The 18,475-nt window shown below is 34.2% G+C and overlaps 1 protein-coding gene across 2 annotated transcripts in view; it reads right to left on the bottom strand.

Moving 5' to 3' along the window:
- LOC132190283 (binding protein) overlaps window positions 1-12,742 on the bottom strand; it is a 42,969-nt gene extending 30,227 nt beyond the window's left edge. Inside the window, exons 1-12 of one of the 2 annotated variants that reach the window (XM_059605225.2) lie at window positions 12,477-12,742; window positions 11,767-12,055; window positions 11,114-11,177; window positions 9,644-9,878; window positions 7,900-8,076; window positions 7,160-7,483; window positions 6,120-6,342; window positions 2,939-3,007; window positions 2,097-2,558; window positions 1,598-1,925; window positions 271-732; window positions 9-167 (exon numbers count right to left, since the gene is read on the bottom strand). In XM_059605225.2, coding sequence (XP_059461208.2) covers window positions 9-167; window positions 271-732; window positions 1,598-1,925; window positions 2,097-2,558; window positions 2,939-3,007; window positions 6,120-6,342; window positions 7,160-7,483; window positions 7,900-8,076; window positions 9,644-9,878; window positions 11,114-11,177; window positions 11,767-11,888 — 2,625 coding nt within the window. In that variant the 5' untranslated portion in view covers window positions 11,889-12,055; window positions 12,477-12,742. The remainder of the gene's footprint in view (window positions 1-8; window positions 168-270; window positions 733-1,597; window positions 1,926-2,096; window positions 2,559-2,938; window positions 3,008-6,119; window positions 6,343-7,159; window positions 7,484-7,899; window positions 8,077-9,643; window positions 9,879-11,113; window positions 11,178-11,766; window positions 12,056-12,476) is intronic. The other variant, XM_059605223.2, reaches the window with a different exon arrangement.
- Window positions 12,743-18,475: the final 5,733 nt, after the last annotated feature.

Genomic DNA, 18,475 nt, shown 5'->3' with positions numbered 1-18,475 from the left:
TGACATACCACTGGATCAGTCATGAGCATATCTCTCATCCCAACTAATAAATCAATAGAAAGTTCTGTGAATTTCTTTTCCCGTTCCTTTATTTGAGTAAAAGTTTCTAGATATTTGGAACATAACTGCAGCTTTGCTCTTTGATCTTCCTCACTGAATGAAACAATCTGAGGAGGTAATAAAATATGAAAGGAATAAAAAAGATAAGCTCAATTGCCCCAAACAGTATAGCAATAAGGAAACCATAATAATACAATCTCAAATGAATACCTTCATGAGCTCAAGTATATGCTTAAGCACACGGCTTCTCAAACCTTCTTCCCAGAATAAATCAAACAAATAATCAATACATGCAGAACTATGCAAAACCAAACTTCTTCCATCATCAGCTATTGAGAGAAATTCCTTGAAGAGCTCCATGGATGTATTCATACATTTGATCCAACTTTGGGCTATCTCATGTGGATCAGATTTCTGATAACATAGAGTTTGAACCGCTTCTGCATAATTACTCTCAACAGAAGGACTTATATTTCCAAACCTTCTAGATTCTTGGGCTTGAATGCAAGCAACTTTAAGCACCCGAGGAACTGCATTAAGCATCTTAAAAGAAGCAATAGTCTTCTCAGCTGAAAGCTGTAATATGCGTACCAGACTCTTGACAAGAACACTAGCGATCTCGGGATTACAAGCAGATTGTTCGAGCGCATCTAACAACGTAGACAATTCAGGCTGCGATAGCATGAAAGGGAAGATGGGAAGGAGGGAAAATAAAAGGTAAGCAAAATTCCTACCAGGAAAGCACTAACGAGAATCACATAACAAAAACTTTGACCAACTGTTTCATGTCCGTATCTTATACAGAGACTATGCTGCACACATATGCATACAGAAATAAACACAAAAAAGTAATCTCAAATGAACACCCATGGTACATTACATAAGATACCGTAAATTGTGAAGTTATGAATGAAAACAAAGTATCGTCCAAAACAACTCAAATGGTCCATTTACTGATCATCAAAACTTTCCATTGCATCTTCTGATCCTCTTCAAAGTATACAGAAAGTTTAAGTGGTATCATAAAGCACGGCAGATTTAAAATTGGGAATTCCCAATCCAATAAATGCAAGGCAGTTCTTCAATATCCCATCCTAAAATAAATACACAGAAATTTTAAGGAGACAAAAATTGCACCAGGCAATATGCATGTAGATGCTAGGTGGCAAGAAACATTGCATCCAAGAATAACATGACGCAAAGCAACTACCAAGTAAACCAAGAAAAACACTTGATTCAACAATGATATTGAGCAAGAGGTTGTACCATCTAACCCTCCTTTCGAGGAAGCAACACAACTAGACATTTCTGACTACCTCTCTCTGCCTGCATGTACGCCTGGTACCCATATCACAGCCTATAGTCTATGTTTCTATCCATATATCACATTTAAATGTGGTCTTGACCGATTAATAAACCATGTATTTGGAACAGACACTACAATCTGAATCCATGTCCCAGTTACATCAGACAAAACATATTCGCTTAATGAAGAGAAGTATGCAATACAAAGGTTCAAAACTAAAGAAGCACCTACCAAATTATGTGCACTGCCATCAGAAGTTGCAACATATTCTATGAATGAAATTACTTCCATTTGCAGAATTTCAACCCCACTAGATTTTACTTGGCTGTTAGTGCTACTGGAAGTAGCATATATCTCAGGCTTCCTCGGAGACCCTTCATTGTATGTGTAACACTCTGCAGAAAGCTCCTCCAAAGCTGGTCCAAAATAGAAAAAGTTCTCTGAGAAGATAAGGTCCCATATTCCCTCTTCCCTAAATACTTCAAGCAATACAGGTGATGAAACAAGAACCTTCCTAAACGTATTTAGTACATAGTGCTGCAGAGTATTGACAAAGACCCTGCAGTAGATAATAGACAAGCAAAAAAGCGGGAAAATATGAGTTCCATTAGACATGGATCCTAAACTAAATATCATGTTGACACACAGCTTGCAGAATACTTATCAATAGTGAAATAGATTTTTCCACAAAAATAGAATTGAATTACTGTAGAAAACTGTTAATCTTCACCTTAAATGGTTTGGCAACTCATTCTGATTCGAACAAGCCTTAATGCAAGGGAACGCTGTAAGAAGAACCCTCATGACCCATTTAATTGAAAGTTCACCATATACTGAAGAAATTGGCATGGCAACTCGACCAGTGGACAAGTGGAGATTAAGAGATCTGGTCTCTTCCGGAGCAAGAAGGAAAGAACAAAGAACTCCAACCAACTTAGTAATATAATCATTCCAAAGTTGGGAATAAGAAGCACTGGTGGAAAGAGGAACAAAATGCTCTGCTGTATAAGTTTTCATATGATTCTCACTGTTAAAATCAATAAAGGGCATTTGAATATCATGCCACCCAGATGAATCCTTGCTCTGCTGTTTGTACTCTTGAAGCATGAAAGCAGGTGAACAGAAACTATTTGCAAATTTATGAACTCTTCCATTTTCACACAGAAACTGCAAGTTGTTCAAATTCCCAAAGCTGGATACTTGTTAAGGAAATCACTAACAGTATTACAGAATGAGTTACACAAATGACGAGTTTGGGACATATTCAGAAAATCTCTACTTCTGAAAAAATAGGACTTGAGGGGCCCAAACAAAGCCGATGCTGCATTTTATTACTTGGGCATCCAAACTAGTAACTTGAGGAGCACAGGGACTTGATGCATTTAAGATGTTTCAGAAATTAAGTGGGCACTAATGTGAATCCAATAAAAGAAACCCAAGTTTTTTTAACTATAGAAATCCAAAGTTCCCAGGTTTCATTATGAAATAAACTCTTTACTGCATTCAAATTCTACTGAAAATAAACAAGTATGTCAGCTTTGAAATAACCAAGATTACACCATATAAGGATACACTGCCTCTCTTAGAACTTCCAGAGAAAGAACATGGAGTTGGAAAATTTCTAGCAATGGGTTTTCATCTCTGCAATGAACATTTGAACCAATATATTAGAATGTGCAAGAAAGAGAGTGCAACAAAAAACCATCCAAAATCTCCATCTAAAAAAGAAGCATGTATATATATATATATATATATATATATATATCCTTAAAATAAAAATCACTAGTATTACATCTTAGAATGAGAAAAGAAATCAGGAAATTTAATATCCAATAGCTTGCTTCTTCTTCTTTTTTTTTTGATAAGTTTAAGTGGCATATGCCACTGAATATCCAATAGCTTGCTATCAACAACTCTTGCTATAACACAATTGCTGCGCAACTTCTAAGATAACTAATTTCATGCTTTCTAAGTTGGTATCAAAACACTAGAAACTGCTCAGATAACTCATAATTCAAGTCAAATAAATTAAGCCCACAAGTCTCGCACTGCAGAAGAAAGCAAAACTTTCCTTCTTGGAAAGATGATGGTAAAACAAAGAAAACCCATCTAATTCCCTCCACTTCTAAATTTGGACCCACCATATTTGAAGTGGGTAATGGTTCCAAGGTTAGGTTTTGGCATGATATGTGGTGTGTAGATACGGCCTTTAAAGAAGCCATTCCAGTGTTATTTGGTATTGCTCGCGCAAAGGATGCTCCTATTGAGGCTCACAAGGAAATTTCTGTAGGTGTCATTCAGTGGAACGTGAGCTTTGCTAGAGCAGCTCAAGATTGGGAGATGGATGTCTTTGCCTCGTTCTACATGTTGTTGTATTTAGTAAGAATGAGACAAGAAGGGGAAGATAGGTTGTGGTGGATCCCTTCCAAAAGAGGGTTGTTTGGTGTTAAATCCTACTACAGAATCATGGGTTGTCATGATGGTTTCCATTTCCCTTGGAAAAGTGTTTGGAGGACTAAGGTTCCATTGAGGGTGGCCTTTTTTGTATGGTCAACGGCCCTAGGGAAGATCCTTACCATAGACAATCTTCAGAAGCAGTACGTCATTGTGGTTGATTGATGTGTTATGTGCAAAAAGAATGGGAGTCTATGAACCATCTTCTTCATTGTGAGGTTACTTGTGCCATTGTGAGGTTACTTGTGCCATTTGGAATGTCTTTTTCAAATGTTTCGGGTTGTCTTGGGTTATGCCTCGACAAGTAGCCAATTTGTTTGCTTGTTGGTGGACTGTCACGGTACTCAAAGTGCTGTTGTATGGAAGATGGTACCTTTGTGCCTTTTGTGGTGTCTTTGGAGGAAAATGAATTATAGGTGTTTTGAGAACCACGAAAGGACATTGGAGGAGTTGAATTCTTTTTTCTTCAACACTTTATATCTTTGGACAGCTGCTTATATTTCTCCTTTAATGATTAGTCATCATGATTTTCTTGCTCTTTTTGCCCCTACTTCCTAGATGGCTTCTCTTACTTTCTGTGTAAATGGAGGCGCCTTACGCTTTTGATGATATTTGGATTAATTTATCAAAAAAAAGTTTTAGATTCAAGATAATCTTCAACCATGCACCAAGTTTATGATCAAATTCTGCATAATCTCATCTATATACAATTTGCAAGGTTCAATAAAACTGGCTATTACTTATATATATATATATACATTTTGCAAGGTATGTGACATGATTGATCCAATTGCTCACTAACACAAGTTCGTTTAAATTTACAGAAATCAAAATTAGGAGGATACTAAATTTTAAAATACGGTGAAGTCATTCTATAAGGTGAAGATTAATTCAGAACCGGCGGATGGCCTTTTGAAGATTATTTGGAAGAGTAAAGTTCCTCCAAGAGTGGCTTTTTTCTTATGGACAGCGGTGATAGGGAAAATATTAACGTTGGACAATCTACGTAAGAAGAACATTATAGTGACGGAGTGGTGTTGTATGTGCAAGAAGAGTGGTGAATCTATTGATCATTTATTATTGCATTGTGAAGTTGCTTTAGAGATATGGAACATGGTTTTTCAGTTGTTTGGTGTAACGTGGGTGATGCCGGGTAGGATGAAGGAATGCTTGGGAAGTTGGAGAGAGCAAAGGGGTAAGCGGTCCGTTCTGCAAATCTGGAGAATGGCCCATTTGTGTGTAATGTGGTGCATATGGAGAGAAAGGAATGCACAGAGTTTTGAGGATCGTGAAATTGGAATTATAGAGTTGAAGAAAAGGGTGCTCCAAACACTTTTCTCATGAAAGAATTGTGGTATTCTTTCAGTTTAAAGCTTGTATTTGTGGGCTTTTTTGTATACTTCCTGTGTACATGGGTTTTACCCCTTACGCTTTTTATTACATTGATATTACCTATCAAAAAAAATATATCCTAGCAAAGCAAAAATATTAATATTTCAAACAATCTACCAATCGAACTATTCAGACTGATGAAAAAAGATTAATATTCAAACACAAACAATCTGTAAATCAATTCCGTACTAACCAATTTAATAAATGCAAACCTCCAGTTCTGGACAGAGACAACAGTAAAATATATCCTGCTTGCATCATTATCCCCCACCCCAACCAAAAAAGAAAAAAGAAAAGATTTCAACCATGGAGCACAACGGAAATTATTCCACAATAAGGTAACCCCCAAGAAGGGAAATTGTTACTATAGAGAAACACACCCGGAGAGAGAAAGAGGGAATATGCAAGTATGGTGAAGGACAAATCACATCCAAAGGAGTGTAGAAACCGAAAAAAAAAAAAAAAAAAAAAAAAAAAAAAAAAAAAAAAATCATCTGAAGCAGACATTAAAGATATGCCATAACACATAACCAATATATCAGAATCAAGCACAGTCCCTTCATTACAATGGAGGCCAAGTGTCAAGTTAATCAGGCCAACTGAAGCTACTTATATTTTAAGGCAACGAAACAAAAATCATTGAAAGGTGAGACTGGTATACATATATGATTGATCAAACAGATAGAAGAAAACCATTTCAGCATGTTCACTGATTTGATCATATTTTCTAAAATTGCTTTCATTGCCAGCTTCAGAGAACTACCATATTCTATAGAACAATCCCATTCAAACAAAATGTTGATTCTGTCAGTAAGGTTTTTGGTGAGCTTAGCAATAAATTCAGATGATATCACAGAAAAGCAATTCTTACAAAGCAAGAAGCCTCCCACCGGCAGCAATAAATTACCTTTTTTCATCAGCACAAAAGGAATTCTTCGATGTTAGTGCTTTACTTGATGGAACTCCAAGACCATCCAATAGAACTTCAAGTCCTCCAATGCTTTTAAAATGATTTTGACCACGTGGATTCTCAGATAACGCAGAACAAAGAACTCTGAGAGTCAAATACTGAAGTGATGTATCCGTCCACTGTTCCTTCATGCTCAACCTTCTGATGACACGCAACAGCTCTGCAACAAAATCAATTCTTGTGAATAAAACACAGAGAAATACAAGGTTTCATGTTCAGTTCATTTCATACCTCCCACCAATGTATACTCTATTTAATATTGTTTTATTTATTTGCTTTCAATGTTAATTTTTTTTTTCTTGATAAGTATTTGATAATTATCATTAAAAGTGTGAAGGCACCCCTAAGTACACCAGAAGTCTACAAGAGGAAGCACCTAACAAGAAGGACCAATATTAAAATTAATTATTGAAATATTAGAAGTCATAATTTGAATAAGAATTCTCAAGATATCTTTATGGCACGGGATAAGGAGGTATAGAGTACTAAAGGCACCCATGAGCAATAGCAGGGATGTAAAGGTAGCATGCAAAACCAAGAGAGATGACAACTCAAATGCCATAAAAATCTGCCACAAGATGAGAATGGGACAGGAGATAGATAGGGCTCATCATATTAATATCAAAGTCAACCCAAAAGAAAATCTCTTGCAAAGTATAAGAATGTATGGCAATTAAGGCACATCTTCTCTATAGTGGTGGTGATTTTCTTATGGAAGTACCAAGGATGTTAGAATCTACAAACTTTTTCTTTTTGTTTTCAGTATAAAAATGAATAAAATCTTTTTTTATGGTAAGTTAGACATGCTTCCAGTGAGTTTTGAACCACAATCTCGCCCATCACCTTGTTCTTACAATGAAAAATGTATTGCAATCAATATAATACATTTTAAAGTTCAGATGTCTCTGACACTAGTTTCCCGTGTGTATTACCAAGCCATAATTATGTGTAAAATGACTATAAGTTGCCTACCTTACCTACTAACCAATTAAGGCCACCAGCTTCCATCACAGACACAACTGCCTTCTGATGCCAATGTAGCCTAGTTTCATAAGAAGTGGCCTTTAAATTACTGGAAGAGTCAAGCGAAGATGCACCACTGCTTGGAACAAAGTCTATAATATTGCTGTACAACTGAACGTTCCCATATACATTTGAGTCTAAATCAATGAAACTACGTATTATTGACACAACATGTACAAGAATTTGTTGCAGGAGTCCAGTCTTCTCTACAGCAAAGTCAGATAAACTTTCATCAGCAGAAAGTGCACTGCTTATTGTTTTAAGTTGGACAACAGCACCTGAAAAAAATAAAACCCACCATGTAAAAGTAAAGATGATGCTCATATAATCCTGGGAAAATATACTAGTAGTGAAAGAATTGTCCTAGTAGAATTCTGGAAAATGAATCCATCATGTAAATCGAACTATTGCAACATAATACTACAAATCCACATGTTACTGAGCATGCATCCCTAAATATGCTCGCAAAAAATAATTGAATATGCTTGTTTTTCTTTATCACCAAACTGGGATCATAGCTGTAGTTCTCAAACCGAACTAAAAGGGTGAATAGTATAATTCTTTGTAAAAAGGTGCATCACTCCCTAATCTGATGAAAAGAAACCAAAAGTTTTAGCACTACTGGACAATATTACAAACAAAAAGCATCGGCACACTCAAAGCAATGTAGTAGAAATAATAGCATATACAATACCTTTCATCAATGCTGTAAGCTTCTGAATCCCACCATAGTATCCAAAAACTCTGCAATTATGCAGCGACCGGGTAACAATTGTCAGAGCATCCAAGACAGGCAATCCTTCAGAAGTAATATTCAAGCTTGAGGAAGCCCCAGATAAGCCTGTTTTTGACCGCATCATGCTGGTGTTTACTGGATTTCATGAGAAAAACAAGAATAATTGGAGATGGAACAGACTTAATTAAAATAGAGTTTTAGTCAATGTATATGGGGAAAAATCAGAAGTAACAAATGAAGCAACTAAAAACCAAATACAAAATCTCAATAAAACCATGGTCCTTATTCCAGAAATCCTGTCCAACTTTCAACCTTAAGTTTTTTTTTTTTTTTCGATGGATTCCCAGACAAAGGAAGCATAATTATTGCATTGTGAATAATGTCAAAACAATAACATTTTTAGATAACACTTCAACCCAAAAAAATAAATAAATAAAAATCAGCAAACTGTCTAGGACAAATCCAAGATCACTAATCTGTTAGCAACTCAACGACATTGGAATATCATTTTGCATGATGCCTCTCAGTTGAATTCATTTTGAACAGAATCAACTCTATTGCTCAATAAAATGTGAGAGAAAAGATGAAAATAATAACAAATGAATAAGGAAGTAATGTAATTTCCAAAATATCTTCAAATTGTTGTGTGCCCTGAAATTGATGGAGCATGCATATCAATTAGAAACTGCCACTTCTTAAGTAAACTCATAGTGAAACAGCTAAATCATAGCAGTACTGTTATTCTAGATATAAACAAAATACAACCATTAAAATTGGGACCAAAGAGCGTAAATAAATAACAATAAAAATATTAAAAGTAGACTAGGGAAACATAGAAACTAGCTGTAAACAAATCTTTTTTTAGAATAACGAAAAACTCCTTCAAGGCAGGGCCACTTCGTATACCCACCCCTGTTAGATAAACCTCGGACCCATATAAAGCGCCCACTCCACACAGATCAGGTAATACTCCGGCTTCAACAGTGGGCTGGCCCCAAGGAATTGTTTGCACCCAAGGAGATTCGAACCTTAGACTTCATGGACTACCACAAAGACCAAAGTTCTTACCACTTGAGCCAGCCCATTGGGGTTAGTAAAGAACTCTAAACCATTGATTTAGGAGAAAGACATTTTTTTTAATAAGTGATTTAGGAGAAAAACATGAAAACCATGAAGTTTACTTTTGATATATTAACAATTGTTCGAAAAGCTTCGAAAAGCCTAAGATAATGGGAAACAATGAATTTAATCATTTAAATTATTTAATCATTATCTTAACACTTTCCTCATGTATTGGGCTAGACTCTAAATCCCCTTCAATAAGTAGGACCAACCACAAAAATTGTTTTAACTCAAAATGAGAAGTGGAGTAGAATAAGGATTTGAACTCAAAACCACCTGCTCTTATATTATGATAAATTAAAGATTGACCCAATAGTCATTTTCTTTTGGAAATGCAAGAAATCTATTTCCACCGCCACTATTGAGCGGGCTTTTAACATTAGGGCAGTCAAGAAGAGTTATATTAGAAATTAATTATCTAATGAAGGACCAAGAAGGCATACCAAAACAAAGAAGGTTTTTTTTTTTATGAATAACAAAGAATATTTATTCTATTTTAGCAAACATTCACAAAAAGTATTTGTTTTGACAAAACCTCGTCCAAGCAATCCAAGATACAGCACATATAACGTCAACTTACACTCGGTGACAATAGAAGTTAATACTGTGACCTCTTCAGTCAATATTGAAATTATTTCAGCAGGATGACCAGCAGAGCAGCCAACAACTACATCATAGGAACATGACATAAGCTCTTCAGGCTGGATGGGACTTGAAACAGCCTCTGAAAACTGGTCACTATTAACTGGTTCCCAGTTCTTGTATACAACCAGAAATTGCTTGAGGAAAACATGAAACAACCTTCTCTTTTCCACCTAAAAAGTTAATGTGTTAGAATACAAAATATATATATAAAGGAATCAAACAACTAGACAAAGCAAGGAGGAGCAGATAAAGCAGTTATCATAATCAACTACCATAATATCTTGCAATTTTTTTTTTTTTTTGATAAGTAATATCTTGCAATTTTATGACTCAATAAAAGCGATCTGAGCTAGGTTTAAATTGTGCAAGAAGAGACCATGTCCAATCTCAGACAGGTATATCATGTCTGAACCTTACTTTTTCATGTCAGATAACTTGTCAGGATAAAGTCTGTGCATTGTGTCCTATCAGACCACAGACCAAACATTGGACAAAAATCATATCTCTTAACTAGAGATCCAGTGTATCAGCAGACTAATTGCACACTCTCCTACAACAGAACACAAAAATCCAATCCACCATAATGAAGTAAAAAGAAGAGTTGAATTGTCACGATGACAAGCCCAAGTATTAATGATAACTACAGGACAACTCAGAGATATAGAGTTCAGGACAGAAAAACCAAAAATTCCAAGGCATGCAGGTAACAACAATAACCAGTCTCATTAAACAAACACAAATAGTAGTCAACTAATAACCTTATTTTTTAGAAACAATGCTTCAACAATACCCATTCTATCATTGATCATGTTAAACAAACATAAATAGTAGTCTCATGAAGATAATAAAATTTCCTAGGTCAGACTATATTGTTTTTCCTTCCATAGTGACAATCATACACCATCTTATTTGTTAGGAGGAAAACTAGGAAAATTAACCATTTAAAATAACTACAATACAAATTCTTTAACCTAATCTGGCTAGCCTTCAAAAATATTGAATTGAAGTATCTAAGAACAGTTTAAGGTAGGATCATACAAAACAACCAATTTCTTAAGCTAATAAATATAACAGCTAAAAGACACATGTCCGTTTCATTTATATCCTGCCAAACAAGATAATAGCATTTCCTTGGAGCTGATCAAATCATGTAGCCTAGATGTTTTTAGCTTCAACATTTACTATTAATGAACTTATTTATTCATAAAGGATAGTTTTTCTTCTTTTTGAAAGAACTAGGAAAACTAGGGAAATAAAGCATATAAAATGTATGCCCTCGCAATGATATTTGGGGGGGGGGGGGGGGGGGGGGGGGAGGGGGGGAACACTAAGCCTCTATAAAGCTAGACAACCTTTAAGAATTTTGAATTAAAGCGTTTAAAAAGTAGGAAGCTTCCAAGCATACCTTATCGATGGCTTTCTCGTATCTCTCCCAAAGTGTCTTTAAAACAGCTTCATTGCCAACCTCACTGAACAGAAAAGCACCAGAAAAATGAAAAAGTAGATAACATGATCAAGACTTCAATTGTATGAGATTTTTTTGGTATATGCGCTTGTTAAAGTGTTGATTAAGTGATTAAATTTACCTCTTCCTATAAGTTTAAGCTTTTAAGAAAACTGGTAGTTTAACATGGTATCAGAGCCAAAGGTCCTGAGATCAAACCTTGATTTCATCAAATCACCCCTATTTAAATTAAATATTTCACGTGTTGAGCTTTACTTATTAAAAGGGAGTTTAAGCCCACACGTGAGGGGGAGTGTTAAAGTGTTGATTAAGTTATTAGATTTACATCTTCCTATAAGCTTAAGCTTTTAAGAAAACTTGTAGTTTAAGCTTATAGAAATAGGTAAATTTAATCACTTAATCAACACTTTAACAGCGCTTTGAAGAACTCCCTCTATGCCTCAAATGAAGGATAACTTGGCCACTTCATTTCAGTTAATAGCTAAACATTTAAATGTTTTACTCCCTCAGTCCAAGAATAATCTAATATAATTACAAAGATTTCGAAAATGAAAAATGTAAAAAGTCAAACTACACAAGTAGACATTAAATACCTGAAGCAAATTTTTGGATCAGGAGGAGAGAACCTCTGGGGTTGTGACTCTGAAGCAGTTTCCCCAGTTTGGCCACCGGAGGTCCTTCTAATAAGGTCGGCAACACCCTTCACGATATTCATGATTCCCCACCAAGATTTTATAGGAAAATCAAGACCTCATAATCCAGTAATCAATGTATAAATGGTCATTCCAGCCCATCACTTTCACCTACTCCCACAAAATCGCCAACCACTTTCAATTTGGTGTTAACTGTTTCTCTCTTCAAATAGTGCAATTTAAACAGGTCCTAGAATGAAAGCATTTTTAACTGAGTACTGGTTCGAAATTATAAAAACAGCTCAACTATGTCTAGCACGATTATACGGCCTCCCTAAGTAGAGAATCTCGTTTTCTTGAAGAATCAATAATTTTAAACCTCGAGCTTATTTTCCACTAATTTTCTCACCCAGGTTCCCATAGACTAAACAAATATCACAACGAAATTTGATAACGACTTAATTGAATAAGCTGTGAATTGAATACAAATTGAGAGCCAAATCGCAAATTGAATATTCGAACATTTGAAGAAGCATATAAGAATCAGAAAATGACTGTGCGATTAAATATTGAGAATTAAAGAAATGACAATGAAAGATGGTTATTTTTTTCGACTTTGAGCTTCGTGATTTAAAGGAAAATTCTTCTTATACGACCGACGTGGTGTGTACCTGATAAGATCGGAGGCTCAATTTGCGCGAGTAAATTCTAGGGTTTTCCAAAGCGAGATCTAACTCAGGAATTCCTCAGAGCTTCTTCAATGGCGTCAACGTAGAATCGAAGAAAACGAACGTGCGCGAGTAGAGGACAAAAAGATTGTGAATTAAATCCAGGAAGGCATTTAATTTCGAGACTGCCCTTGTGCCTCGTGGGGCACTTTATCTTTGTCGAAGTTGGACGGAATTTTTTTTCAGTAAGCAAATGATTTGCCCGCTTAAACGTCAATGTGCAGCTTGTGGTTGCTCGCCCAACTGAACATGTCTACTACTTGGTCGTGTAAAATAGGAAAAAATGCTTATTACTCAGTATGGTTACTTGTATCGATTTGCCTTTGTAATAAGCCTTTTATGGTATAAAAATGTCTTGAGAGCTTTTTATAATATGAAAAAATATTAAATAAGTTATTGACAATAAAATATATTAAATGTAAAAAACTACAAATTATAAATATATACAATTTAAAACTAGAAGAAAAAAAAAAAAAAATGTAAATTCAGTCCTTGTGATTTACCTGATTTGCAATTACTCTTTGTGGTATCAAAATAAACTCAAAGGTCTTTGAGGTATGCTTAAAAAATAATTTAGTACTTACAGTCAAATTCCGACTTAACAAATTCTAATAGCGTAAAACATCAGAGCCAATATAATTGTGATACTTGTCTTATTTAAGTCAATGTCATACTACGAGAATTTATTAAATTAGTAGACAGAATTTGATTGTAGAGACTAAATTATATTTTTGGCATACCTCAAGGACCTTTGAGTTAATTTTGATACCATAGAGAGTTAATTATAAATCAAGTAAACCACAATGACTAATTTTGCATTTTTTTTAAAAAAAAAAAAAAAAAAAAGGATAAGGGGGTGGCCCTCATCTAGCATTTTTGTTTTATATATTTTTTTATTTTTTAGGGTAAAGTTTTCTTAACCCCCTCAAACTACCACTACAATAATAATATATCCCTCAAACTATTAATTGTGACAGTTTACCCCTTAAACTACCAAAACAATGACAATGAACCCCACAATACTAGCAAAATAACAAAATTATCCCTATAAAATTTTCAATAAAACAAAACTATCTTAAAAATTTGAAGAAAAAAAAAATTAATAAATTAAAAATTTAAAAACAAAAGTTGAAAAAAATTAGGGGTGGTTCCATGAGTGGCAGTCTGCCGTCCCCCAAATGCATGGAGTGGCCAAGCCACCCCTAGAGGGTGGATCGGTTGCCACTAAATATAATAGGGGTGGTCGAACCACCCCCGAAAAGTATTAGGGGTGGCTCGAACACTCCCAAAAGCATCTTGGGGGTGACCCGCCACCCCAAAAATATATTGGGAGTTAAGTGGGTTTTACCCTATTTTTTATTACGTGTGACACATGTCATTATATAATTGAATTTGATGTAGCACACTAATGAAATCCTTCAAAATTTTGAACGAAAATTAATAGTAGAGATTACAAACAACATATTTGCCTGTCATTTACAAATAATATGACTCTTCTTAATTGTGCGTGATTCAAAATTTCAGATCAACAAGAAAACTATAGATCTATGACTTTATACATGGAATTCGGCACACTCTATTAGTGATTCATTAATGATTTAAACTTATAGAGTTATGATTATAATCGAATTGAGTCAAGTATTAAATGTTCAAACTCGATTTTTTTTTTTTTTTCCCGAATACAAGTTGAGTTTAAGCTTATTACTGAACTATAAAATTTGTTCAAGCTCAGTTCATTTATTTTTTGAAGGAGCTCAAATTTGTTCACGAGTTATTCAATTAACTTATTCCTTTCATATCATAATTATTTGGATTTTTAAAACTCATTAAGATTTATTATTATTATTTTTTTTAAAAAAAACATATCATACTCATTCATTGATAAAAGTTACGAGCTTAAAGCTCTTACAAACAGATCAAAAAGCTTTGAAGTAAATCATAGCCGAAGCTAAAGATACAGTCATCAACAACAGACCAAATCGACCAAAACACAGCATCCGCTAACCTATGACTAAATATCAGGTTAAAAACTCAGATCTGCATCAAACAGACACCATCTAATGCATAGGTAGCGCTTATTCCTCGGCTTTGAGAGCAAAACCCCCAAACCGATACTTATTCCTCGGCCTTGAGACCAAAACCCCCAAGCCGATACTTATTCCTCGACCTTGAGAGCAAAACCCATAAGCCGATACTCATCCTCCTCGACTCGAAAGCCAGGATAAATTTCACATCCACAACCCAAAGGTTTGGACCAGTAATATCGGGCAGCAACCGGGTGCAACAAAGTAGGAGGAGAAAGCCTTATTACAAGCATAAATAAAACCATACAGGGAAATAAAGGGAACAATAAAACTAATGCAATAAAATAAATTACAACAAATAAAACCAAATACAGGAGAACTCAAAGGAAATACAAACACAGAAAAACAACAAAACAGAAAAATAAATGCGAAAAACACTCAAAGCAGGTCACGGCAGCCGGAGGAGACCAATTGCGAGCTGGCCGAAAACTGCCGCAGAAGGTGGCACAAAAAGCTTGGCGCGGGAGGGGCTCGTGAAAAGACTCGACAGCGAGCGGTGAGCAACGAAGCGAACACGGAGGAGATCGACGGCACACACAAACAAACAGGGAGGGGGAGAGTTTGAGTGAAAACCCCCAAAAGCAGTACCCACCGAGAGAGAACACAAGCACAATAGAACAGAAAACACCAAAGATAGAAACAAACCTAAAACAAAAATCGGGAAGCAAGGAAGGGAGGAGGGATGCAGGCAACGGGCATCCCTCCTCCCCTGAGGCGGGGGCACTCTGGAGGAGGGGCTTAGGGTTTCTCCTGTTGTTGGCAAGATTTATTTTTTGAATAAGTTTATAAATTAACTAGAATCCTAAATAACCTAATATTGAATTTATATGTTTACCTTATAGAATATATGTATAAACATTCATTTTATATATATACACATATAAGCCCACTTGAATCCAGGCAAAACATTGAGAGTGGTAGATATGATTTCCAAACAAAAACCAGAAAATTATTGCATCTCAGTTCGTCAAGCACTAGCCCTTAATTAACCTGTATTATGTAGTTTCTTGGTATGAAGTTTGGCAATGAAAACTGGTAAGATTAGTTAAACTTCTCTCGAACCTGACGATGACCCCATGGGCCATGAGTGTTGGGAGCGGGCAGATGCCTTGGAAGTTGGAAGCTTCCGACCTCGAAATTTATGGTACTATAATTCTTCTACCTACCTCAATTTTCCAGATCCAACTTGCATTAGCTACAAAAAGAAATTGTTTAGCAAATATTAAAAAAAGAAAAAGAAAAACAGGTTGTTTATAGAATACAAGTAAATGCTAAAAAAAAAAAAAAACAGACAATTAAGTAAATGCTACAGTGTATGTAGTTGAGCTACTACAGTGTACGAACATCATAGCAAAATTTTATATATATATATATATATATATAAAAGCCTCACAAACTACCAGCTGTTTGCAATAGAGCTCATTTAATGTTCAAAAAGTACTAAAGTAGCCTTAAAACAACCAAATTGTATCAAAAAAACCACTTATTTTTTTATATTCCTATAATACCTCTATTCTTTTAACAAATAAAATAATAAAATAATTTTTTTTTTAAAAAAAAAAACAATTTTTTAAAATACAAGAAAACCAATGGGCGAATAAAAACAATTTTTTAACAGAATTTGACTCCATGGTCTAAATTGTTTTTTTTGGAATATCTCAAGAACCGTACCTTTGATTTTACTTTAATACAACACGAAACAATTTGCAATTTAGACCAACTACAGTAACTAATTATTATTATTATTATTATTATTTTTGTATTTATTTGCCCTTTTTTGAAAAAAAAAAATGGAAAAATTACAGTTTACCCCTTCAAAGTCGACAGCGTTTTTCAATTCGAACACTAAAGTTTCAATTTTTGCAATCCACACCCACAAAGTCCCAATTTTTTTCAATTTGACCAATATTATTCCAAAATTCCCATATTGTCCCTAATTTTTATTTTTTTAATGAAAAAAAAAACAAATTTTGGGGTGCAAAAATGGCCAGATAGGCAAAGCCACCCTGATTTTTTTTTTTTTTTTTAAAAAAAAAATATTAAAAATAATTAGGGGCAATATGGAAAGTTTTGGATACAATTGGTCAAATTGCAAACATTTAGAACTTTGGAAGGGTGGATTGCAAAAATTGAAACTTTGGTGTTCAAATTGAAAAATGCTATCAACTTCGGGGAGTAAACTGTAATTTTTCCAAAAAAAAATTGTTTGTTTTTTTTACAATTATTTTATTATTTTATTTGTTAAGAGAATATGGGTATTATAGGAATATAAAAAATAAGTGGCTTTTTTTATATAATTTGGTAGTTTGGATGGCTACTTTAATACCTTTCGAATATTGGGGGGCTCTATTGCAAACAGCTAGTAGTTTTGAGAGCTTTTTTATAGTTTTCCCATATATATATATATATATATATATATATATATATGAACTTTACTAGTCAAGTTAAGTTTATGACAAATTTAAATTGAGTCGGCCTAAGTTTATTCGAGTTTGACTAGTTTAATATTCAAATATAATTATTATTTAAGCTCAACTTGTTTAATAAATAAACCAAACTTGAGTTGAACTTTGACTTTTTATAAACAGGATAATTCATTCACAGCCTACTTTAAAGTGTGAAGTTTCCAAAATGTGACACATTTATATCTACTTCTAAAAATTAAAGAAAAACAAAACAAAATAATAAAGAAAATGCTAAGAAATTAACACTTTATAATGATGATTGATGAGTAACATTTCTCACAAAAATTACATTTTATGATTTCCTTTTTCATTTCCGGACACCATTTTTGATGGTATGATACTTCCTTCCCAATTAGCCCAATCATGATAATAAGCAATGTGATAAATAAAAAAAAAAAAATTGGTTAAGTATTGAATACATCAATGACTAAAGGCACTATTACTTGTATGAGGGGCGGATCCAGGGGGGGTCGAGAGGGGGCATATGCCCCCTCTCGACCCCTAAAAGTTCTTCTTACCCCTTGGTAAAATTTTTTTTTATACCCCTCAACCATGATGATGCCCCATCTTAGCCCCTTCGGCCATGATTATGCCCCAGTTATCCGGGGCAAACGATTGATGCAGTGTTGGGACGTTGAAATTTTTCTGCTGCACCTGCAGTTTTCAGACTTTCAGTTACACAATGAAATGAGGAAGAAGATGGAGGAAGGAGATGATGGCAAATTGACAACCATGCCCTTTAATTAAACACACAGTTTTAATAGGTGAGCTTTGGTCTATTTGTAGGCAAATTGACAATCATGTCCTTGCTATTTGGACTCTTTGTGGACCAGTTACAAAATTTAGCTTCTTTCTTGTTTACAAGTAAGTGGGCTTTGGAAAGAAGAAGAAAAAAAAAACGTCAATGGGATTATGGGCCAGTGGCTCGGCTGGTTTAATTAGAAGAAAAATGATTAAAAACAAAAGCCTTTTCTCTAAAAATAAAAAAATAAAGCAAACAAACAACTTAAAAAATAAAAATAATAAAAAAATAAAAGAGCCTAAAGTATAGTTCTCAATCAATAAGCACGACTTATAAGATGAGAGAAATGGAGATGAACTAGTAACTTTTGATTTGTGAAACTTTTAATTTTGTAAATTTACATTTTTATGACAACTTTTACATTGATTAAGTTTTTATATTTAAATTTCTATTTTAAATTAATTTTTTTATATTTATATATAATTTTTGTTATATATTTTAATTGTATGTATGAAATATATTCTTATATACTTTCACCAAATTAAGGTGTGTAAATATGTAATTAAATTTTTAGATTTAGATTTAAATTATTCTTTACAATGAATTATTTGAATATTTATATTGCTAGTAATTCAGCCTATTCTTGATAAT

Source organism: Corylus avellana, chromosome 9 (genome assembly GCF_965113065.1).
Source record: "Corylus avellana chromosome 9, dhCorAvel1.hap1.2, whole genome shotgun sequence".
Lineage (NCBI taxonomy): Eukaryota > Viridiplantae > Streptophyta > Magnoliopsida > Fagales > Betulaceae > Corylus > Corylus avellana.
The sequence above is the reverse complement of the archived record's forward strand: the minus strand, read 5'-3'. Positions and strand labels throughout refer to the sequence as shown.